This window comes from Talpa europaea (genome assembly GCF_964194135.1).
Source record: "Talpa europaea genome assembly, chromosome: 12".
NCBI lineage: Eukaryota > Metazoa > Chordata > Mammalia > Eulipotyphla > Talpidae > Talpa > Talpa europaea.
The window spans coordinates 92,033,032-92,053,165 of record NC_140079.1 but is presented as its reverse complement, the minus strand read 5'-3'; the positions used below and the strand labels follow the sequence as shown (position 1 = coordinate 92,053,165).

General features: G+C 43.7%; 1 protein-coding gene across 1 annotated transcript in view; it reads left to right on the top strand.

Moving 5' to 3' along the window:
- Positions 1-20,134, top strand: part of IQCK (IQ motif containing K) — a gene marked incomplete at both ends in the record, with an annotated part of 92,096 nt that overhangs the window by 22,352 nt on the left and 49,610 nt on the right. The window contains 2 exons of the mRNA XM_084249372.1: positions 9,186-9,238; positions 9,374-9,451. Coding sequence (XP_084105498.1) covers positions 9,186-9,238; positions 9,374-9,451 — 131 coding nt within the window. The remainder of the gene's footprint in view (positions 1-9,185; positions 9,239-9,373; positions 9,452-20,134) is intronic.

The window sequence follows — 20,134 nt, the reverse complement described above, 5'->3', positions numbered from 1 at the left end:
TTTTTTGATAAACAGTTAATATTTTTAGCAGTTAAAATTAGTATGAACTTAAAGGACTTTGTTTCAGCTGGATGCACAGTAAACGTCGTATTTTGGGAGTTAACTCTTCAAGGGCGGGTCTTGCCAGGGACACAAACCTCATTCATATTAAGTAGAAAAAAGTTTGTTGATTGGTCGGTTGCTTGGACACGAGGCCCACCAGGAGATTGTCCAGCACAGCTTGATCTGGGGCCCGAATGATGTCTCCGTGACTTGGTTCCTTCTCTGTCTCTCTTTCCTCTGACTTTGCTCCATCCTCAAACTCCTGGTACCAGCCTGTGTCCCATAAGACTCAAGTGCAGTGGAAAAAGAAAAAAATTCTCTCTGACGGAGCTGACTCGTGCCAGTCACTGACTTCAGAATCGGTCCTCGGAACTGGGGGACAGATGGGCTGTTAGGCAAACGGAAGGAGCCGGGCTTAGTGCGCACAGCATTAGGCCAGGAAAGGTGGGTCTCCCAGAGGAACTCAAGGTGCTGTTACCAAAAGAAAACATAAGGGATAGTAGGCAGCAGTCTTGGCTAGGATTCATTCTGTTGTAATTAAAAGAAAACTGATGGTTTTTTTTTTTAAAAGATTTATTTATTATGCATACAAGAACTGGGGTACCGGCCACAGGTGCAGCTGGTGAGAGGATTCACCAGAGACAGAGTGGGGAGCAGAACAGGCAGACTGACTGAAATGCACTGCTGAGGGGAGCAGCGGGCAAGACAGGAGAGGTCTGCTGTGCCATGTAGGTAGCTCCCTGGCCGAGACTGAACTCGTGCTGCAGTGGCTGCGGATAGCTTCATAGGCTGTGCCTTAACCCCTTGAGCTATCAGGGAGGCCCAAGAGAAAACTGGTTTAAATAATAAAGAGGACTTGCTGGCTCAGGACACTGGAAGTTCTGAGGTAAGAAGAAGGCTGATTCAGGGGCTCAGTGATCTACTTGAGGACTTGGTTTCTCTTTTGTGCTGTGCTTGGTCTCTTTGAAGTGTTAGCTTCATCCTTACCCTAGCTTCCCTCTGAGTGGCAGAAGGAATTAGAATCTCTTCCCTTGCTGACACCTATTATAACAACCAGGAGGGAATGGACAACCTCTTTCAGAAAAGCAAAGAAAAGATTTCCCAGAAGCCCCTGCACCTTTCACATGGTATCACTCTGAAAATGCTTATGTGTCGCTTCCTCATTTGGGAGCCCCTTGGGTCAGGAGAAATGTGGGCCAGATTGGTTCAGATCTCAGTGACAGTTGAGGTGGGCTTATCAGTGTTCACCTGCAGCTGAGGGGGTCTGTGGGACACAGAGTGATAACCACAGTGGGGCCAGGCCTTGCTCACTTCTTTATCTCTAATGTTAAGCTCAGCATTTGGCACATAGTAGGCTCTCAGTAAATGTCTACTGAACAGGGCCAAACTGGAACAGTGCACCTTACTTAATTTGGAAAGAAATCAAGAGTTTTATGCATGAATAAAATGAAGACTGAAAAGAAACCTTATCTCGGCTTTAAATATGGATTAAAGCAGAGACTGCATAGAAGTGATAAGACTTCCTGCCTCTTTTTCTCTCCTAACCCCATGAAAGTAGAATTTTCCCTTTAGGCTTTTGGTTGCTCATCAAATTCTATGACAGTGAAGAGTATTGTAAACAAGAGTTGGTATCAGGAAACTATTTCTAACTACTGATAAGTTTGTGGATGATCTCATTACATTAAAATTTGTTACTATGAATAATTTAGCAAAACAAAACTGTCTTTTCATTTTACACTCCTGGCCCATCAAAGAGTTATTTATTGTTGATTTTTTAAATATAGTTTTTAAAAAAATTGCATACTTGAATATCATTTTTAAAAGTGCAAGAACCCTGGTCAGGGAGGAACTCCACTTCCTGGCCTTGACCAATAAGGGAAATTAGAAATACTACCAGCTCTTGCTTGAAAAAAAATCTCTAAGGAGTGGAGAGAATAGATTTTCCCAGGAAAGGTGTGGTAGAATTATTTTGGCATTACTCCTTTTAATCAAGAACACTTTTAGAAATGACCTTGTGGCTCATACTGGACGTCTTGGTCCACATTCTTTGTTATGTGCACATAACTTGAACTTCTTTTCAGAAGGCTATTTTTTCCTCCAATAAATTTCTAGTGCCATAGAGGAAAAACATCAAGCTCTCTCTGAAGTTTGCTGTGATAAGTGTTGTGGCATCTGGTTACAGTCCAAGTATGTGCTCATTTCTGGGGTGAGGGTTAATGATTAGTTTTGATCTGCCTGGGGGGTGGGGGTCTCGGGGATCTGGAGGTTGATTGTGGAGAATATCTATGGGGAGAAAGGGGGTTGTGTCATTCTCAGCGTCTAGTGCCAGAACTGCAGCCCTTTGTCCCTGCTGTGTCCTTGTCCCCATCACCCTGGCCACAGATAATTGAAGCAGGGAGAAGTGTCAGGCCCTGAGGGCAGCCACTTGGGATGGCAAGTGGCAAAGAAATGATCTGGTGCAATCGCTCTACCCAACAGGGACAGTCTGTCCTGGGCGTGCCTGAGTAGTCCAATCAGATTCTCCCATCTGGGCAGCTAGGATGTGAGATGTGAGATGATGGAGAGAAGGGACAGACTTCTGTGTGGGCAGAAGGGGAGAGACACCAGAGGTGGAAAGATCGGGAAACCGTTGAGTTAGCCGACCTCTGGGCAGAGAGAGAAAGAGGAAGAAGCAGATGAGAGAGAGCAGCAGAAAAAGCAATGGAAAGTTGAGAAAGACACCAAGGGCTGAGTTCTCCAAGAACCAGATCTGGAAGTGTGCCCTCCACAGCTGGCAAGTGCGGTCCACTTCCTCCTGAGACCTGGCTCAGCCCATAGGTCAGAGGGTTCTCATTTTCCTTACACTCCTCCGACCTTCACACTAGCCATTGCTGTTGAAAACACCTGTGGTCTCTTTCTAAGGGGAGCCTGACCATGTGACTGCTTGGCTCACAGAATGAATGGACACGACGTCATGGTATTTCCAAACACACACTTTAAGGGTCAAAGCCTGGCTCCCCATTTTATTTTCATCTGCCAGCATAACTAGTGATACTGTAGCGATGTCAGCCTGCTCTGTCAAGGCCCAGAATAAAGACAGAGTGAGCCACAGCTGATTGAAATGTTGATGTAATGTGAGGAAGAAACGGGTGATGATACGAGCTTCTCAGCTTTGGGGTTGGGTTGTTGTAGCAAAATCTATCCTAAACTGACTTAAAACAAACACACACACCCAGTAACCAAGGTAACATGAGCATGTGTCTATCCTTGGCAAACCCAGAGTCTGAACCAACACAATGCCAGCCAGCCAACCACACTTGAGTTCAGTAACCTCCTGGCCTGTGCTTTTGACCTTCCTGGGGTGGAATGCATACGTCCCGGGTACAGAGCAGTGTGGGTTGTTTCTCTCCCCAGCCTCCGTCCTCCAGTACCTGTCTGCCTCTTATGTGTGCAGCCAATATTAATCTGGCTTAGACTACTGCCTGCATCGAACACCTGTTTGTTTCTGCCTTTTTTCTCTTTGAGGTTTGGGTCTTTTGTGATGGCAGCTCCCCTACCAAATTTTGTTATAAAAAATGTCTCCAACATATGAGAGAATTGAAAGGACTTCAGAGTTCATACCCTCACAGCTACCACCTTGATCTACAGTTACCGTTTTACTTTACTTGCTTCTCCACCTGCCCTTTATCCATCCATCTGGCATTTCTGAATGGATTTCACAGGAGTTGCAGAATCACAAGAATATGGTGATGTCTTATCCCTTGACCTAGTCTTTTTTCCTTTTAATTCTGGATTAAAAAAAAAAAAAACCCTATCTTTAACCTTCTTTTGAGGTTGTTTTAACTGTTCCCTCCACTTGCCAGATCTTGTGTATTTCCACGCTTAAACAGCGATCACAGACTCTGTTTTTGTCCACATTACGTAAACCCAGGCGCCTGCCCACTTTCTTAATCTCGCTCTTTAATTTTTTCCTGTTCCTTCCTCTCTTACCTCTTCACTCACCACCGCTTTTCATTTGTTTTCCTTCGCTCTTTCAGCTCCCTTTCAGCTCTCTTTCAGAGAATTTTTAATCTAGACAACAGCTGAACAGTGTGTCCCCCTGTTCTGTGTGTCTGCGGACGCACAGCATGTCCACGCTTGCCCGGGACGGAAGGAAAACAGTTTCTCCCATTTTATTTCTTTGTATCAGAAGTGATTAAATCTGTCTGCATGGCCTTCATGTATTGGGCCATTTGGCGATCTGAACAGTCTATTTAATAGAGTAAGCCAAGTTGCATTCCCTTTGGAAAAGGAATCTTTACTACCAGACGATGCGGTAAATGCCTCGGGGACAATGCCTCTTTTGTAGAGTGAGAGAGACAGCACCATTGACAATGGCTGTATTGTTTAAATTAGTATAAGGCTATTCATGCTAGATACATATTTGCATTGTTGTACAAGTATTTTTTTTTTATTTTGGGTAAAGGTGACATTTTGAATGGACTCCTACAGCTGTGGGGCTTAGAATAGAATACCCCATTAAATAGTCAAATACATTTCATTTTATTACCCTGTCCAGCAGCATTTCAGGTTTTTTTTTTTTTTAATGAAAGCCTATCAGCAACGAGGTAAAGACTGCAAACAATCCCCAGCAAGTCAGACATCACTGTATTTTATTTACCAACAGCTATAATAAAGTTTTCAGTAAAAATATCTTTAGTAGCACTTTCCTTTTCGGTGAGAATCAATTTCACAACAATCTCTTCAGCCCTGTGCAAGATTATAAAGCCATGTCGGCTGCTTCAAAGTGAAAAGGTAAAAAGAAAAGGAAATGGAAGAATTATCATAATAAAAAAATTGTGGGAAGAAGGTGAAGAGATGTTGTCCAGAATTTTTTAAAAAAGATTATGCATATAAGAACTGGGGTACAGACCACAGGTGCGGGGGGGTGAGAGGATTCACCAGAGACAGAGCAGGGAACAGAACAGGCAGATTGACTGAACTACACTGCTGAGGGGAGCAGCGGGCGAGACAGGAGAGGTCTGCTGCGCCATGTGAGTAGCTCCCTGGCCAGGGATTGATCTCTTACGGCAGAGGCTGCGAACAGCTTCATAGCCCAATTTTTCCAGCATTTTATTAGCAAGCCCTACTTTTTTTTTTTTTTTAGTTTTTTTTTTTTTAATAAATTTTATTGTTATATTCCCCATACAATTGCAGCCCCCCCATTCTGACCCCAATCCCTCCCCTTCCGCCCCCGCCCCCCTAAAAGTGTCTCTGGTTCATAGTTTTCTGTTGATTTTGATTTTCACTTTCTTATAGTTATTCATTTTCCTGGTCCCTTATTTAAGTTTTCTAGATTCCTACTATGAGTGAGACCATCCGGTATTTTTCTTTTTCTTTTTGGCTTATTTCGCTGAGCATGATCCCTTCCAGCGCCATCCATGTTGCTGCAAATTGCATGTGTTTATCTTTTTTGAATGCTGAGTAATATTCCATGGTATATATGTACCACATCTTCTTGATCCAGTCATCTATTTTTGGGCATTTGGGTTGTTTCCAAAGCTTAGCTATTGTAAACAGTGCTGCTATAAACATAGGGGTGCAGGTGTTCTTTGGAATTGATGTTTCTGTGTCCTTTGGGTAAATACCTAGGAGTGGAATTGCTGGATCCTATGGAAGCTCTATGTTTAGTAGGTCCAGAAATCTCCACACAGCTTTCCACAGTGGTTGGACCAGTTTGCACTCCCACCAACAGTGCAGAAGAGTTCCTTTTTCTCCACACCCTCGCCAACATTTGTTGTTGCTAGTTTTTTTAATATGTGCCATTCTCACTGGTGTAAGATGGTATCTCATGGTAGTTTTGATTTGCATTTCCCTGATGACAAGTGATGTTGAACATTTTTTCATATGCCTGTTGGCCATTTGCATTTCCTCTTCAGAGAAGTTTCTTTTTAGCTCTTCTGCCCATTTTTTGACTGGATTATTTTCTTTGTTGTTGTTGAGTCTCATCAGCTCTTTGCAGATTTTTGTGATCAGTCCTTTATCATTAGTGTTGGGTACAAAAATGTTCTCCCAGTTGGTGGGGTTTCTCTTTGTTTTTGTTATTGTCTCTTTTGCTGTGCAAAAGCTCTTTAATTTGATGTAGTCCCAGCTGTTTATCTTTGCCTTCACTATCACTGCTTTGGGTGATGTGTCTGTAAAGATGTCTTTGATGTGCAAATCACGTAGTGTTTCGCCTATATTTCCTTCTATATATTTTATGGTTTCAGGTCTTATGTCTAGTTCTTTAATCCATTTTGAGTTGATTTTTGTGTATGGTGTGAGGTGGTGGTCAAGCTTCATTCTTTTGCATGTAGCGACCCAGTTTTCCCAGCACCATTTATTGAACAAACTTTCTTTGCTCCAATGCATATTCTTTGCTCCTTTGTCAAAGATTAGTTGACCATAAATCTGTGGGTTTATTTCTGGATTTTCTATTCGATTCCATTGGTCTGTATGTCTGTTCTTGTTCCAATACCATGCAGTTTTGATGATTATGGCTTTGTAGTATAGTTTGAAGTCTGGGAGTCTGATGCCTCCATTCCCTTCTTTTTTTTTCAGGAGAGCTTTGAGCAAGCCCTACTTTTAAGTGTCTGAATTCTTACACATGGATCTTTTCTTGCTTTGTTGCTTGAGAATTTCATGGTGGAATCATTCATTCATTTACTTACCATTCACCGATACCTTACTGTGTGCAAGACACTCAGGGAAGCACTGGGAATATAAAGAAAGCGATAATGAAGAGAGCAGGAGGTGGGGAGAGTTCAGGAGATGGAGGTGTGGGCTGGCAGGTATGCTACAGTTATGTCTGAGTTGCCGTGACAGCAGGGTACACAGAGAACTGGGGAGCACCTATCCTGAGCTCTTACTGAAGAAAGTAAGAATGGTCAGAAAGTCTTTCCAGGAGCATGTGGAAGAAGTGGGAGTTAGCCAGCTGTAGAAGAAAGGAAGAGTAGTGAAAACTCTTTCTGTTTCAAGCAATAAGGGACTCCACTCAAACTTGTTTAATCCAAAAAAGAGAATATATTGGGTAATGTACATGAAAGGTTTGGGGAATTTTGACCTCAGGTATAGCTGTGTGCAGAGTCTAGTACTTACAGTGACCTAGTGTATATGCCACTAGGCACTGGCTGTGGGTGGTCTAAACAATATCATCTCCCTTCTTGCTTGTCAGTAGAACCAGAGATTTATTCACCCTTATTGGAGCTGCCGTCCTTCAGGAGTGTTTGGGCTTATCTAGTTGTATTTTAATAGTCCTGTTATTAAAAGCTCACATTTTAAAGTACAGTCATGTGTTGCTTAATAATGGGATATGTCCTTTGATAATTCATCATTGTGCAAATGCCATAGAATGCACTTACCCAAACCTAGCTGACCCAGCCTACCCCTGGGTTCCATGAAGCAGCCTGTTGGGACCATCCCATTATATGTGATCCATCAGTGGCAGAAACGTCTTTGAGTGATGTCTGACTGTTGGGTTAGAACTTCAACCTATTCACTGGGAGCAGAGGACACACAATTCAACACACAACACCCTGCCTTTCTCTCTTCCCTGTCTGGTTCACTTCTGGTACCTGCCATTTGTTGGACCCAACTAGAGAATAAGGGAGCCTGGTTGATGTGAATCAGCAATCGGAGGCACAGAGCAGGGTGGAGGGACAAAGAGAATTTCCAGCAGGCTCTGTATGACCTTCATTCTTGGGAAGGATCTCTTCACATGGTAACCAACACTTGGTTCTTAGCCCCTGGTATCTTAAAAGACAGAGACCTTCCATCTCCTGGTTTCCATAACTTTTTCTAGAAGGAGTTAACCGGTTCTATTTGGGTTAAAGAGACTTTAAATGGAACTGGGAGACAAGATACTTGCCTTGTCGGGTTCACCCTACTGCTTTTCCAAGTGTGCCCCCCTGCTGCTGTTCCCAGTATGCCCTCTCCCCCTTACTCCAGGATGTTCTTCCTCGTGTGCCTTACTAGATATCTGTCACGTACTGCAATGAGTATTCAAGAACAGGGGTAGTAATCCAAGTGAAGTTAATTTTCGTTACTTATCAAAATGTTCAGTAGGTGAGACCCCAGCTGGTGCAGTAGCAGAAGGAATTCATCAAAGGCCCAGGTTCCTTCTAACCTGCCACCATCTAAGTACTATTATCATTTGGTCTCAGGACTGAAAGGGTGAGCCACTTTCAGCCCCATGTCTCTGTTCCATATTGAAAGAAGTAGAAGAAAACCTTAAGGAAGAGCAGAAATCAACAGAGCAGAACGTTCTCAGAAATCCACAAGACTTGTCCATTTCTGTCTCAGATTGTGTCTATGGCTGCCCCTTGCTACAAGGGAGACTGAGAAATGTCTGTTTTCTTATGGTTGTCAATGAGATTTCTACTAATAAGGAGCAGACAGCTGGCAGGGTTCAACCATTTTGGTGACTGGCACCCAATGACACCCATGTGTTTGGCTTCTGTATTTGAAGGTGACACTGAGACTGCAAGTAATACTGGTCGGAGGGTTTGAGTGAATTGGGGAAACAGTAAGTACAATTACTTAGAGTCAAGGTATAGATTTAAATAAAACCTTTCTGAGACAATTCCAGAAGCACGCAATAAACTCCCTACCATATGCATTTTTTTTTTTTAGAGGCATGTTTTATTTATTTATTTGTTTGTTTGTTTTGTTTATACAAGCACTGGGTACAGTCAGAAGCGCGGGAGGGTGAGAGAATTCACCAGAGCCAGAGCGGGGAGCAGAGCAGGCAGAAGGACCGAAGTACACTGCTGAGGGGAGCAGCGGGCGGCAGGAGAGGTCTGCGCGCCATGCGGGACCCCCCTCCGGTGGCCTGGGAGCAGCCGGGGATTGAACCAGCGCCGCAGAGGCCGCGGGCAGCTTCGCAACCCAGCGCTCAACCGCTGCGCCACCAGGGAGGCCCACCTACCATATGCATTCTGTCAGAAAATATGCTTATCCAAAAATGAATGGAAAATGTCTTCAGAGTTTTTAATGTTGCCTGAGTTACTGTGTGTTGATGTGTTTATAACCCTCATGAAGGACTCATGCATATTTTATCTAACACAACAGTTAATTAAACTCTTTTCTTTTGTCCTACTCAGGCATGTGGGCAAAGAATATAATTTAATTTTCTTTTCTCTCTTTAGAGGAAAAGAACTAAATTCATTGCCTGTGATTTTCTGACCGAGTGGTTATACAAGTAAGTTTTTCATGCCTTTAAATGTTCAATGGTTTTGAGGATTCAATGGTCTTAATTTGCAATCAGAATATTAGTAATCGACTTTAATTCTTCCTTATTGTTTTCTTGTCAATCAAACATGGCATCTGTGACCAGTCAAAATCCAAAGAGGGCAGGGGAGCTATTCACAGAATTCTTCTCCATTCCATTTGTGGAGCAGTGGCTGAAGTGTCAGTAAGTACTGACTCAAGGCTTTAAATAATTTATTCTTGATTTTGAGATTGTATTAATGATAGTTTTTTCCAGTCTAAGAGAACTAACTCATGTAATCCACCTGGGACTGCAGGTTAGTTGTATTTGTGGCTTTTAACTGGCATCCTATCCATGTGGTGATTATTCAAGAAGCACTTTAGAAGTAAAATAGAAAATTTAAAAAGGTTCTTATCTTAAGTAATTCATCTCTCTAGTCTATCACTCTCTTCTCCGTCTCTTTTTCCCTCTCCTTTTCTCTTTCTGTGATAGTCATTATGTCTCAGGAAATATAACTCAGCTTTTCTAAATGTTAATTTTTATTTATATGCATCAGCTCTACATTTAAAATATTAGATGAGCCTCCCTGGTGGTCTAAGGGTTAAGTCTCAGCTCTATCACTGCTAAGACCTGAGCTCAATCCCTGGCGGGGGAGCTGACCCACATATGGTGCAGCAGACCTCTCCTGTCTCTCCTGCTGCTCCCCTCAGCAGTGTATTTCAGTAGATCTGCCTGTTCTGCTCTCTACTCTGTCTGTGGTGAATCCTCTTACCCGCCCCCACACCCTGTACCTCTGGCCTACACCCCAGTTCTACATATAAATAAATAAATAAATCTTAAAAAGAATTCACTGGGCATTGATATATGCCCACTATTAAAATAACATGACAAAGTTGAAATTTTCTTTGGCTATCATTCTAATCTGAGTCTTCTCCCAAAAGTAACAAGTTTGGTTTATAACGCATCCTTCCAGGGCTCTTAAATTTATTTATTCAACTATGTAAAATTAGATTACATCATATAAAGTTATCAGTGTTATTTGTGTGAACTATTTTTCATCAGTGAAGTAGCAACGATAATGATGAAGATGGCAACTAACATTCATTAGGTGCTTTTAGCTATCATTTTCTCGGCATTTAGCACTAGCAAACGAACTTGGTCCTGATAACTTGGTAACAATACCATTACCAGCCCTATTTTACCAATGAAGAAATGTATACATTTTTCTGCAGCTTCTTTTTGATTCAAATACATGCTTTTGAGATCTAGCCATATAGATTCCCTTATACCCAATATATCCAATTCATGTCTTTTGATGGCTTTATAGTATATTTCATTTCTAGATTTACTTAATATATTCCTTCATATAAGAAATATTTCACACATACTTCTTCTGTGTGGCAAACATTATCCTGGATGTTAGAGATAAAACAATGAATAAAAAATAAAGTAGCCAGAAAATTCCTGCCTTGGTGGAGCTTGTATTCCAGTGGGAGGTGACAGACAATAAGCAAATAAATCATTACTCTAGGGAAAAACAAAGCAGAGGGGGATACAGAGCCTTGAGAGAGTTTAATTGGATGTAGGGTGGGCAACAGAGATCTCACTCAGCAGAAGACATTTAAGCTGTGGTTGGCTATTTCAGGTCATATGTAAAAGATAACTCTGTCTACAGAAAAGTATATATTTAACCTGCTTCTTTGAAATATTTTCACATCACCCCTTTGCAAGAACAGTGACAAGAAACTAAGACACTAGAAATCAAGTGAGACTTTGCAAAACCCCATGTTAGAGTGGAGGCTTTAAATTAGCCCCTGAACTCTCAAATGTTGCCTCTTTTGTCACTCTGCACTTTTTGAGAATGCCAAGTTGAATAGACTCTTGGCTGACTTTGTCAGTTTAGAGAATTAAAAACACCCCAGATATTATCTGGTTGGTTGCTTTTTGTTTTGTTTTGTTTTGTTTTTTAAATCTGAGACTATGCCTGACTCACAGGAGAATGATCTTGGTAGACCTTGTTTCTTATGTAGTGTCTAAACCTATGCCTAATTTTGTCCACTGTGAAAAATGGCAAGCCTATAATTTACTGACCATAAGTGATTAACATATGAAAGATCTGCATTTACTTTTTAAAAACAAGGCTTTTTTTGTATCATTCTCCAAGCTGCTGCATTGTCTTGAAAAATAAACATTTCCCACTTATAATAACCAATGAAAAGAATCTTTAAAATGTAAGAACGTCTCTAAATTAGAGTCTTTTCAAATCCTTCATCATTTATTGTACAGCTATCTTCATTTAGAATAGTTACTAACTTCCTCTGGCAACTGGGAAGTGGCAATAGCGATCATTGCAGCTGAACTCCTCAGGAAGAGAAACACAAGAGTTCTTGCCTTAACCAGCATTTGTATTCTCTACTTCCAGTCCCTTTCAAAGGGATGCTCAGAAGCGTGATAAAAATTAAAATGATATTAATCTAATTGGCTGCAATAAATGTTGATTGCACACCTACCATGTGCGATGCAGAGAGCTCGGGAACGTGGAGAAAACACAGATGAATCAAATATGGCGCTAGCCCTTGGGGTGAGCGAAATGTGTTTACAGCTGGTTGAATTTCTGTAGTGAGTGTTGTAAAACAGATGTGAGCAAAGTACTAAAGGGAAAGAGTGAAACTCAAGACCATAGTGGGCCCTGCTGTGGGGCTGGAGCCAGCCCAGTTGGGGTAACAGCCAGGCTGGTTGGTGCCCAGATTTGATCTTGAGAGACAAGAGCTCAGGTGTACTGCTGTGTGCTGCTCAAGGATATTCTTGAGCATGAAGAGGCAAAGAGGCAAAGTCGGAACCAACATTCTTAAGGAGAGCAAGGGTTGGAGCTAGAAAACAGCATCTAATTTAGATGTCATTATTGACAGGTAACGCTGGCTTATTTTCGTTGTGGGGGCGGGCCTGTGCATTGCAGCGTGTTTAGCAGGACTCCGACCTCCACCCACTACATGGACAGCACCCCCTAGAGTCATTACCATCGAGAATGTCTCCAGATGCTGGTAAATGTCAAGAGGATGGCGAGGGGGAAAGAAGAAGACCTCAAAATCACCCTGGCTGAGACTCTCTTCAGGTCACATGTAAAAGATAACTGTCTACAGAGTTATTTTAAAATAATTTTAGGCCACTTTGCAGTGTGTATTATATGCACCGCCAGAGGAAGTTAGTAACTATTCTAAATGAAGATAGCCTGTACAATAAATGATGAGGGATTTGAGAAGAGTCTAATTTAGAGACATTCTTATATTTTAATCCAGTGGTTTTCTACCCTGGTTGAGCTTTAAAATCATCTGGCTGCTCCCCCAGACCTATCGGTCAGACCTATCAATTCAGGCAGAGGCATAGCTTCCTAGGTGACCGGAATGGACAGCCAGAGCTGAGCCCTTGTCCAGAGGGCAGGAGCAGTGATGTCCTGAGGAGGTAATTAGTGTGATAAATGGCATAATGGGCCACACATTGTCTCATTTAATCTTCTTGACAACAGTAGGAGGTAGGTACTAAATCTGAGAGCCTAAAGCTGATAAAAGGCAAGTAAGGTGGGGTGTCAGGGAATACAGTGGTTGTGGGGCAGGGTGAATGGGCATTTGGAGTAGGGCTTCAGGTACAGGCTGAAGGAAGATGTTTTTCAAAGGAGAGACCCTGTTGAGGTTTTCTAAAGAAAGCAAAAGATAGCTCAGTATTGCAGGTAGTTTTGGGCTAGGTTTAAGAGCACGAGTTTTAGGGGCCAAAGAGCTTTCAAATTTTTACTCCTCCACTTACTAGTCGCATGACCTTGAGTAAGTGTTGTCCTTATCTAATGCTGTATAACAAATTACCCCATAACTGAGGCCCTTAAATGATAAATACTTATTATCTTGTGTCTGTGGCTCAGGAATTCAGAGCAGCTCAGCCAGGTGCTTCTGGCTCAGAGACTTTTTTATGTCACAGTCAAGATTGGCAGGGGCTGTAGGCAGCTGAAGGCTTGACTGAGCCTGGAGGGGTCCCTTTCAGATGACTCATGTGGTGCTGGCTGTTGGCTGAAGACCTTTACTTGAGCTGCTTGAGTGTCCTTGAGACATGATGACTGGCCTCCTCTGTGAGAGACTGAAACACCTCCATGCCCACCACATTCAAAGGGAGAGTAACGAGGCTCTTCCTTTTGAAGGGAAGAGTAGCAAGGCATGTGTGGACTTATTTTATTTTTTAAAGATTTATTTATTTATGCATACAAAAACTGGGGTACAGGCCAGAGGTGTGGGGTGGGAGGGGTGAGAGGATTCACTGGAGACAGATTGGGGAGCAGAACAGGCAGACTGACTGAAATACACTGCTGAGGGGAGCAGTGGGGGAGACAGGAGAGGTCTGCTGCGCCATGTGGGTCAGCTCCCTGGCCTGCGGGGATCAAACTCATGCTGCAGTGGCTGTGGACAGCTTCGTAGGTTGCGTCTTAACCCCTTGTGCCACCAGGGAGGCCCTCCTGGACTTATTTTAAAGGACCAGAGCAGATGCTCTGCAAACCTCCATTTCCTCATTCTTAAACGTGGTGACTAGGAAGATGCAGTGAAATGATGCACCTGCAGTGGGCACGGACAGGTCCAGCCCACGGCAAAGGGCCACTTACCAAATGGTAAACAGTGGCTACTGTGTCCTGAAGGATGTTGTGGACTTAGGAGGGGAGATCTAACAGAAAAGTGTATTCAAGGCCATAGGCTCAGAGATGGCGGGAGGCAAGACATGGTCCAGCTGGTACACGTGCCATGGGGATCCATCCCATGGAGGTGGGATGGGAGAAATGGCTGGATGGTAGTTAGGGAGTGATTTTGGTTTTTGGTAAAAGCATGACGTTTGAGCATTATAAGCCAGAGAGAGCACGGAAGTGCTAAACGGTCTGACTGTTTTGTCAAGAGGAGTCCCAAGAGTCCAGGGGACATGTGAGATTGTGGAGCCCAGAGTTGTGGCTGCGAGTGTCATATGTATAGGCTGAGCTGAGACAGAGACAGGGCTGGTTGGAACCCTGAGTTCTTGAGCCAGCACAGCAGGGAGGGAGAGGAGGGACACGGAATGTGGAGAGCAGATGGGGGGCCAAGATGTGTTTGGGGGGGGCGGGATGTGCCTGAAAAGGCGAGATTTGCTCCTAGTAATAGAAAGCTTATAGTAGAAGCACAGAGACCCAAAAAGTGGGTTCTAGGCTAAAGATGATTCCTGTCTGGGGTGCCTTGAGATCGCAGTACCTCTAGGCTCTCCATACTGGAAACACGCACCTAAAGATCAGAAGCGGGATCTCAAGGGAGATGTTGCTTTGGGAATCGACTTCCTCATGTCATATGTATAGACTGAGCTGAGACAGGGAAGGGCTGAATTTTGGAGAATCCCAGAACTGGTTCCAGAGGTTCAGCAAAGGAGCCACTTTCTCTAAGTCATTGTGGCTGGCCAAAGGGACCCGTTTGTCTCTCGGTTGTATTTGCAAATCATTCTTTCCGCTTTGAATTCGCGTTGACATGACATCACCAGTGGGGAGGGAGTAGGGTATGTCCATTTTCTATTATTTCTAAAACAAATTCCCACAACCTTGGTGATGTTAACAATATAGCTTTGTTATCCCACAGCTCCAGAGGTCAGAAGGCCAATGCTGGTCTTACTGGTTAAAATGAAGGCATTGGAAGAGCCATAGTTTTAGTTGTTTCTGGAAGGTCTAGGGGAGGATCCATTTCTCTGCTTCTCCAGTTTTTAAAGGCCACCTATATTCCTTGGCCAGTGGCCCCTTCCTGTACCTTCAAAGCCAGCAATGTTGCACATCTGTGACCCTGCTTCCTTGCAATTCTGATTTCCTTTTGCCACCCTCTTCCCCTGATATCATGCAATTATACTGGATCGCCCAGATCAGAATCATCTCATCTTAATGCAATCACATCTTTTCAGTCTCTTTGCCATTGTGAGGTGACATATTCACAGGTTCGAGGAATTATTAAGTGGAAATCTTTGGGTTCCATTATTCCACCTATCACAAAGCATAATGGGGAAATATGGGGAAGTTAAGGGTCCCCCCTCTCCTATGGATCCCATGTATTTTACTGGGGGATCCCATACCTTTTAAAATGGCTTTAGGATTTTGCAAGAATGATCCATGTTCAGTAAAAACAGCGAAAGAAGACAGAAGAATAAAAAGAATAAGGTACAAATCACCTAAGTGTCTGCCCCTCAGAGATAACCATTGTTGACATATCAGTGACCCTGTTTTCAGAGACCTTCTGTCTGTGTTTATAGACATAGATTGACATAAGATATGTATTCATTTCTCTGAGACCAGAATAAAAAGTGAGAGGAAATTGGAGGGAGAAAGGAGAAAAGTTGAGAAGGTTCTTGGTGGGGGCTGCTGTTCTGGTGTCCATGTGGGTGTGAAGGCATCTGCTGTGAGGGAGGCCCAGGCAGGTTCTGGGGGCTTGTGGGGTTGGAGGGGGCAGCAGCAGCTGCTATGGTGAAACCCATAGGGAATCAACTAGGGATAAACAGGGATGCTCCAGCTGATGGCCCGAGTTTGTGGTGCATATAAACAGCCTACTTATGTGATTATCTCCCAGCAGCCCTGGAGAAGGGAGGTGGAGGAAACAGATGGTCGGGTGAAACCAGGGTCGAAGATTGGCAAAGCTGATAGAGTGAGCTGTCTGGACCCGGCCCTGGGGATCCTCAGCACAAATGAAAGCATTGTTAACCACTCGCGGAATAATACCTTACATTTTCCTCATAAATTCCCATTTTTTTCTGAGTTATGTTAACAAGAACCCACCTTCTGGAAGAGAAGGAAGCACCGCATTGTGTGTTCACATTGGAAGTAAGAAACGTACCAAATTTGGAAATTCTGAGTTGGGGATGGTGGAGTCTCTCATAGCCGCTGGATAATATGGTTTTTAAAATTTCCAATATGTGGATCTTATTTGGATCCTGATTCAAAGAAGCCAACTAAAAAGGAAAATTCGGAGGCAACTGGAAATTTGAACATGAGATAGTTACTGATACAAAGAATTAGTTATTTTATTGAAGGTGTGATAATAATGATTTCCTAGTCATGATTTAAAAAGATATTCGTTTTTAGAGAAACATGCTGAAATATGTATGAATAAAATATGAAGTAATAGGATGTCTATGGGCAGGGGTGGGGCGGGGTGCTTGAGCACACGGGGAGCGCTGGAATCGAAGCTAGCGGATGGTAGCATGGCTTTTCTTTTTCTGTCTACTTTTTTTATATCTTTGAAAATCCATAGTAAAAAATTTAAAGAAAAAGAAACAATGAGATACTCCAGAGGCCCTCGTGAGTGCCTGCTTGAATGGTAGAGGTGCCGCGGGCGGGGAGGCTGCTATTGGCTGGCCCTGACCAGGGAGGCTGAGGGCTGTTCCTCTCCACTGGAGATGAGGGAGTGACGCATGGTGGGGGAGGCTGAGGTGAATGTGCTGAAAACCTCAATAGCAGGGAAGGAAGATGGCCCTGGGGCGAGGGAAGAGCACCAGGTGGGAGCCCCAGCGAGGAGCCTCATGGTGATGGGGAAGCCCGGGTCGCCCCTCTGAGGCCCGGCTCTGCATGCACAGCTCACCAGCCAGTCCCCTTACACCAGTCTCGTTTTTCCCCACACCCCCTCCAAAGGCAAACCCAACTCTTCCCAGCAAGCAACACAGAGGTTTGCATTAGGAACATGGTTCCAATAATCCAGTGTTCCTGGGGGACAAGGAAGTGGCTTTCTAGTTCAGGTCAGCAACTTAGTCTGCAGGACAGTCCAGCTTTTAGGCCCTGCTGGGCACATATGGTCTCTGTTATAACAATTCAACTGTATGTGGCAGCTTGAAAGCAGCCCCAGGGCATGAACAAGCAGGCGTGGGGTATCCCAAGATAACTTTCTTTATGGGGCAGGCGGTGGATCCCCGTTCTAGGTGGACATGAATAACCTTCCCAAACCATAGTCTCACGTCAGGGCAAAAAAAACCAGTCTAAATAGAAGTGAGTAGGTGAGAAAGAAGGGTGGAGAAGGTTATGATCAGATCAGGAATTTGGGAAATTTTGACAGAATGTGATTCTCCTGTTATGTCCTGATTTTAGAGATCCTCTCCTGTGTAACAGCAGCTCCTCGGAACAGGAGGTGTGTGCTAGGATTTGTTGCCTCAAATGCTCCTACCTATCACCTGGGGAGCCATCTGGATGTGAGTCCAGGCCCTATTTTAAGGTTAATGGTAAGACAATTCCCACCAAGCCTGGCTGCCCTGGTTGCTTCATATCTTAGATGGGCCGGTCACAGCTGGTAGGCGGGATCATTTGTCACGGTGGCTGCCAATTGCTTATATACACGATGGGCCCTTCCCCACAGGGGGCCCCATAATTTAGCATACTCTTCACTCCATCCATTCCTTCTCAGTTACCCATCTCTTTTCCTTGTTTATTTATTTTTAAAATAACTGCATTTTTATGAATCCAGGACATTGACAACCCTTACAAAATTCTTAGCTTTATAAAAATGAATACGATTTGCCCTATATAAAATATACTTATTTGCTAAGTAAACCATCCATGCAGAAGTGTTAAAATGAAGGATCACCACAGAACTAACTGTAGACACTGAAAACGCCTTTCAAAGGGTATGTCACTCCAAATGGCAGGGAAATGGATGACTTATTTTCTCTTCTATTTTTTTTTTTTATAGCTTTTGCCTTTCTTACAGATTTGCTTTAAGAATTAAAAATGATGGCCAGGCTAATGGATATTTATCCTACTATTTATTCTGTTTTCTTGCTTTCTGTGATGGACATAGACAGCTTGTCCAGCCCTGCATGGATTGCCCATTCTGGTGCCAGAACTCCCTGTGGCCCTAGGAGACTCGTCTTTCTCCGGCCCTCAGTCCATGGAGACTGTGAGTGACTCCACCTCTCATTCCAGTGGGTTCAGTGTGACCTGGGCCTGGCCAATCAGAGCAGTGTATCCGCCTGCCCACCCTGGTTGCTACCCAAAGGGGTTCCATCAGAGATAATCCCAAGACTTTGCAAGAAGCGACCAGGCTTTTTTCTCTCTTCCTCTAGATGTGGAACTTTAAGATTATCAACCTGGAGCTGAGGGCAGCCATCAAAGCACATTGTACCAAAAATTTCATGAAAATCTCCTGTCAGTGAAAAGTATCTTGATAAATGGATCAACAAATACCTTTTTTTTGCTTCAGCCCATTTGAGTTAAGTTTCTGATACTTGCAAAATGGATGTGTTCTCCCACACAGTATTGCTCCAAGCACCCTATGGAATTCAATATTAGTCAGCTTCCTCTAGGTTCTGCTGCAGTAACAAGCAACCCCCAAATCTCAGTGCCTTCTAACAACAGAGGTCCATTCCTTTTATATCTTCTTTGTTAAATCTTGGCTGCAGGTAAGCAAGCTTGCCTGTGCTCCATGCATCCTCACTCTGGAACCCAGGATGTCGGAGCAGCCCTGTCCCTCTGTCTTACAGCTAGAAGCAATGGCCGACCCATGCAATGGCAAACAATACTTCCCTCACATTTCATGGACCAATGCAGTCCCATGGCCAAGCTCAATATCACCGCAATAGGGAAATTGACATGGAGAAACTTCAAAGCATCTGGTGAAGGATAGAGACCCACAGTTCTCTCACTGAGGAAGGAGTAATAATTGGCAACAACAGGACAATCTGCCTGCTCCAGTGAAAGTTTAATGAGGGTGTGTAATTCCCCACCTTTCAGTTGTGGTGGATTACATCATGTCTCCTGTCGGCTTTACTCCTCTTCATGTATTCAGCACCCATTTTTTTGTGGTCAGATAGTCCTGACTCAACCCACCAATCAGAAGCTAGGCAATTACTTGCTATCATATTAAGAACAGGAAAAGTTTCGCTTTTTATTTAACCAAAAAGAATTGCCCTGAGAATTGGTCAGATTCATTTGCAAAAATAAATCACTAAATAAGCCCCGGGGACAAAAGAGCCCCGCTGTCTATCTGGTCCCATGTCCCAGGGGAAAGTCTCATGAAAGCCGCCTTTAAAGCTGAGACCTTCAATGAAACAGATTGTGTTTTAGAAGAGAAAAGAAAAGGTTGCTTTGGGTGAAATGTCTTTTCAGCTAAGTTCTACCCTGGCACAAAACAGAAAAGAAAATCCATGATATTCTCATGTCGGTAAAAGTATCTTATGACCAAAAATTGAGGTGAAAACAAAAGTGCCACTTGAGGACATGCACCAGCCGCATTGGTCTGTTGGTGCTGAGGTTAGTGAACGCTGGGACTGAAGATGCCCGCCCGCACCCACAGAAGGGCACAGGAAAAGGCAGGCATCTTGCTGTAAAGAGGCTAATTAAACGGTGGCACGGCAGAACACTTGCCGTTGAAAGAAGAGAAACATCCTTTAAGTCTATTTTGTCTTATGGTAGGGCAGAGCCCTGGATGAGTAATTTCAAAGGCCAGCGAGTCTCAGGAGAAGGATAAATCACCTTTGCTCTTTATTCGTGTCCAGGCATTCGTGTCCAGGCCAGGAACGGAAGGAGACTATTTCCTGACATGGAAACTCCTGGATGTTGGAAGTCTCTAAGCACGCCCTCTCCCTGGAGGCGGGCATTATGGGTGGCTGTCTCTGCCGGGCATCCAGTCCTTTTCTCCTGCCTGTTGTTTCCAAGTGGCTGGGAAAGCCATGGAAAGCCTGATGAGGTGACCTGGCAGACCAATCTGGGCTCCCATCTTACCTCTGCTATTTGTCACTTGGCATATTTATTGCCTGTGGCTGCTGAATAAGTGGCCATGAAATTGATGACTTACGTCAGCGCAAACTTATTCTCTTAACATAGTGGACTCCAAAATCAGTTTCTCTGGGCTCAAACCAAAGTGCCGGCATCGTGGG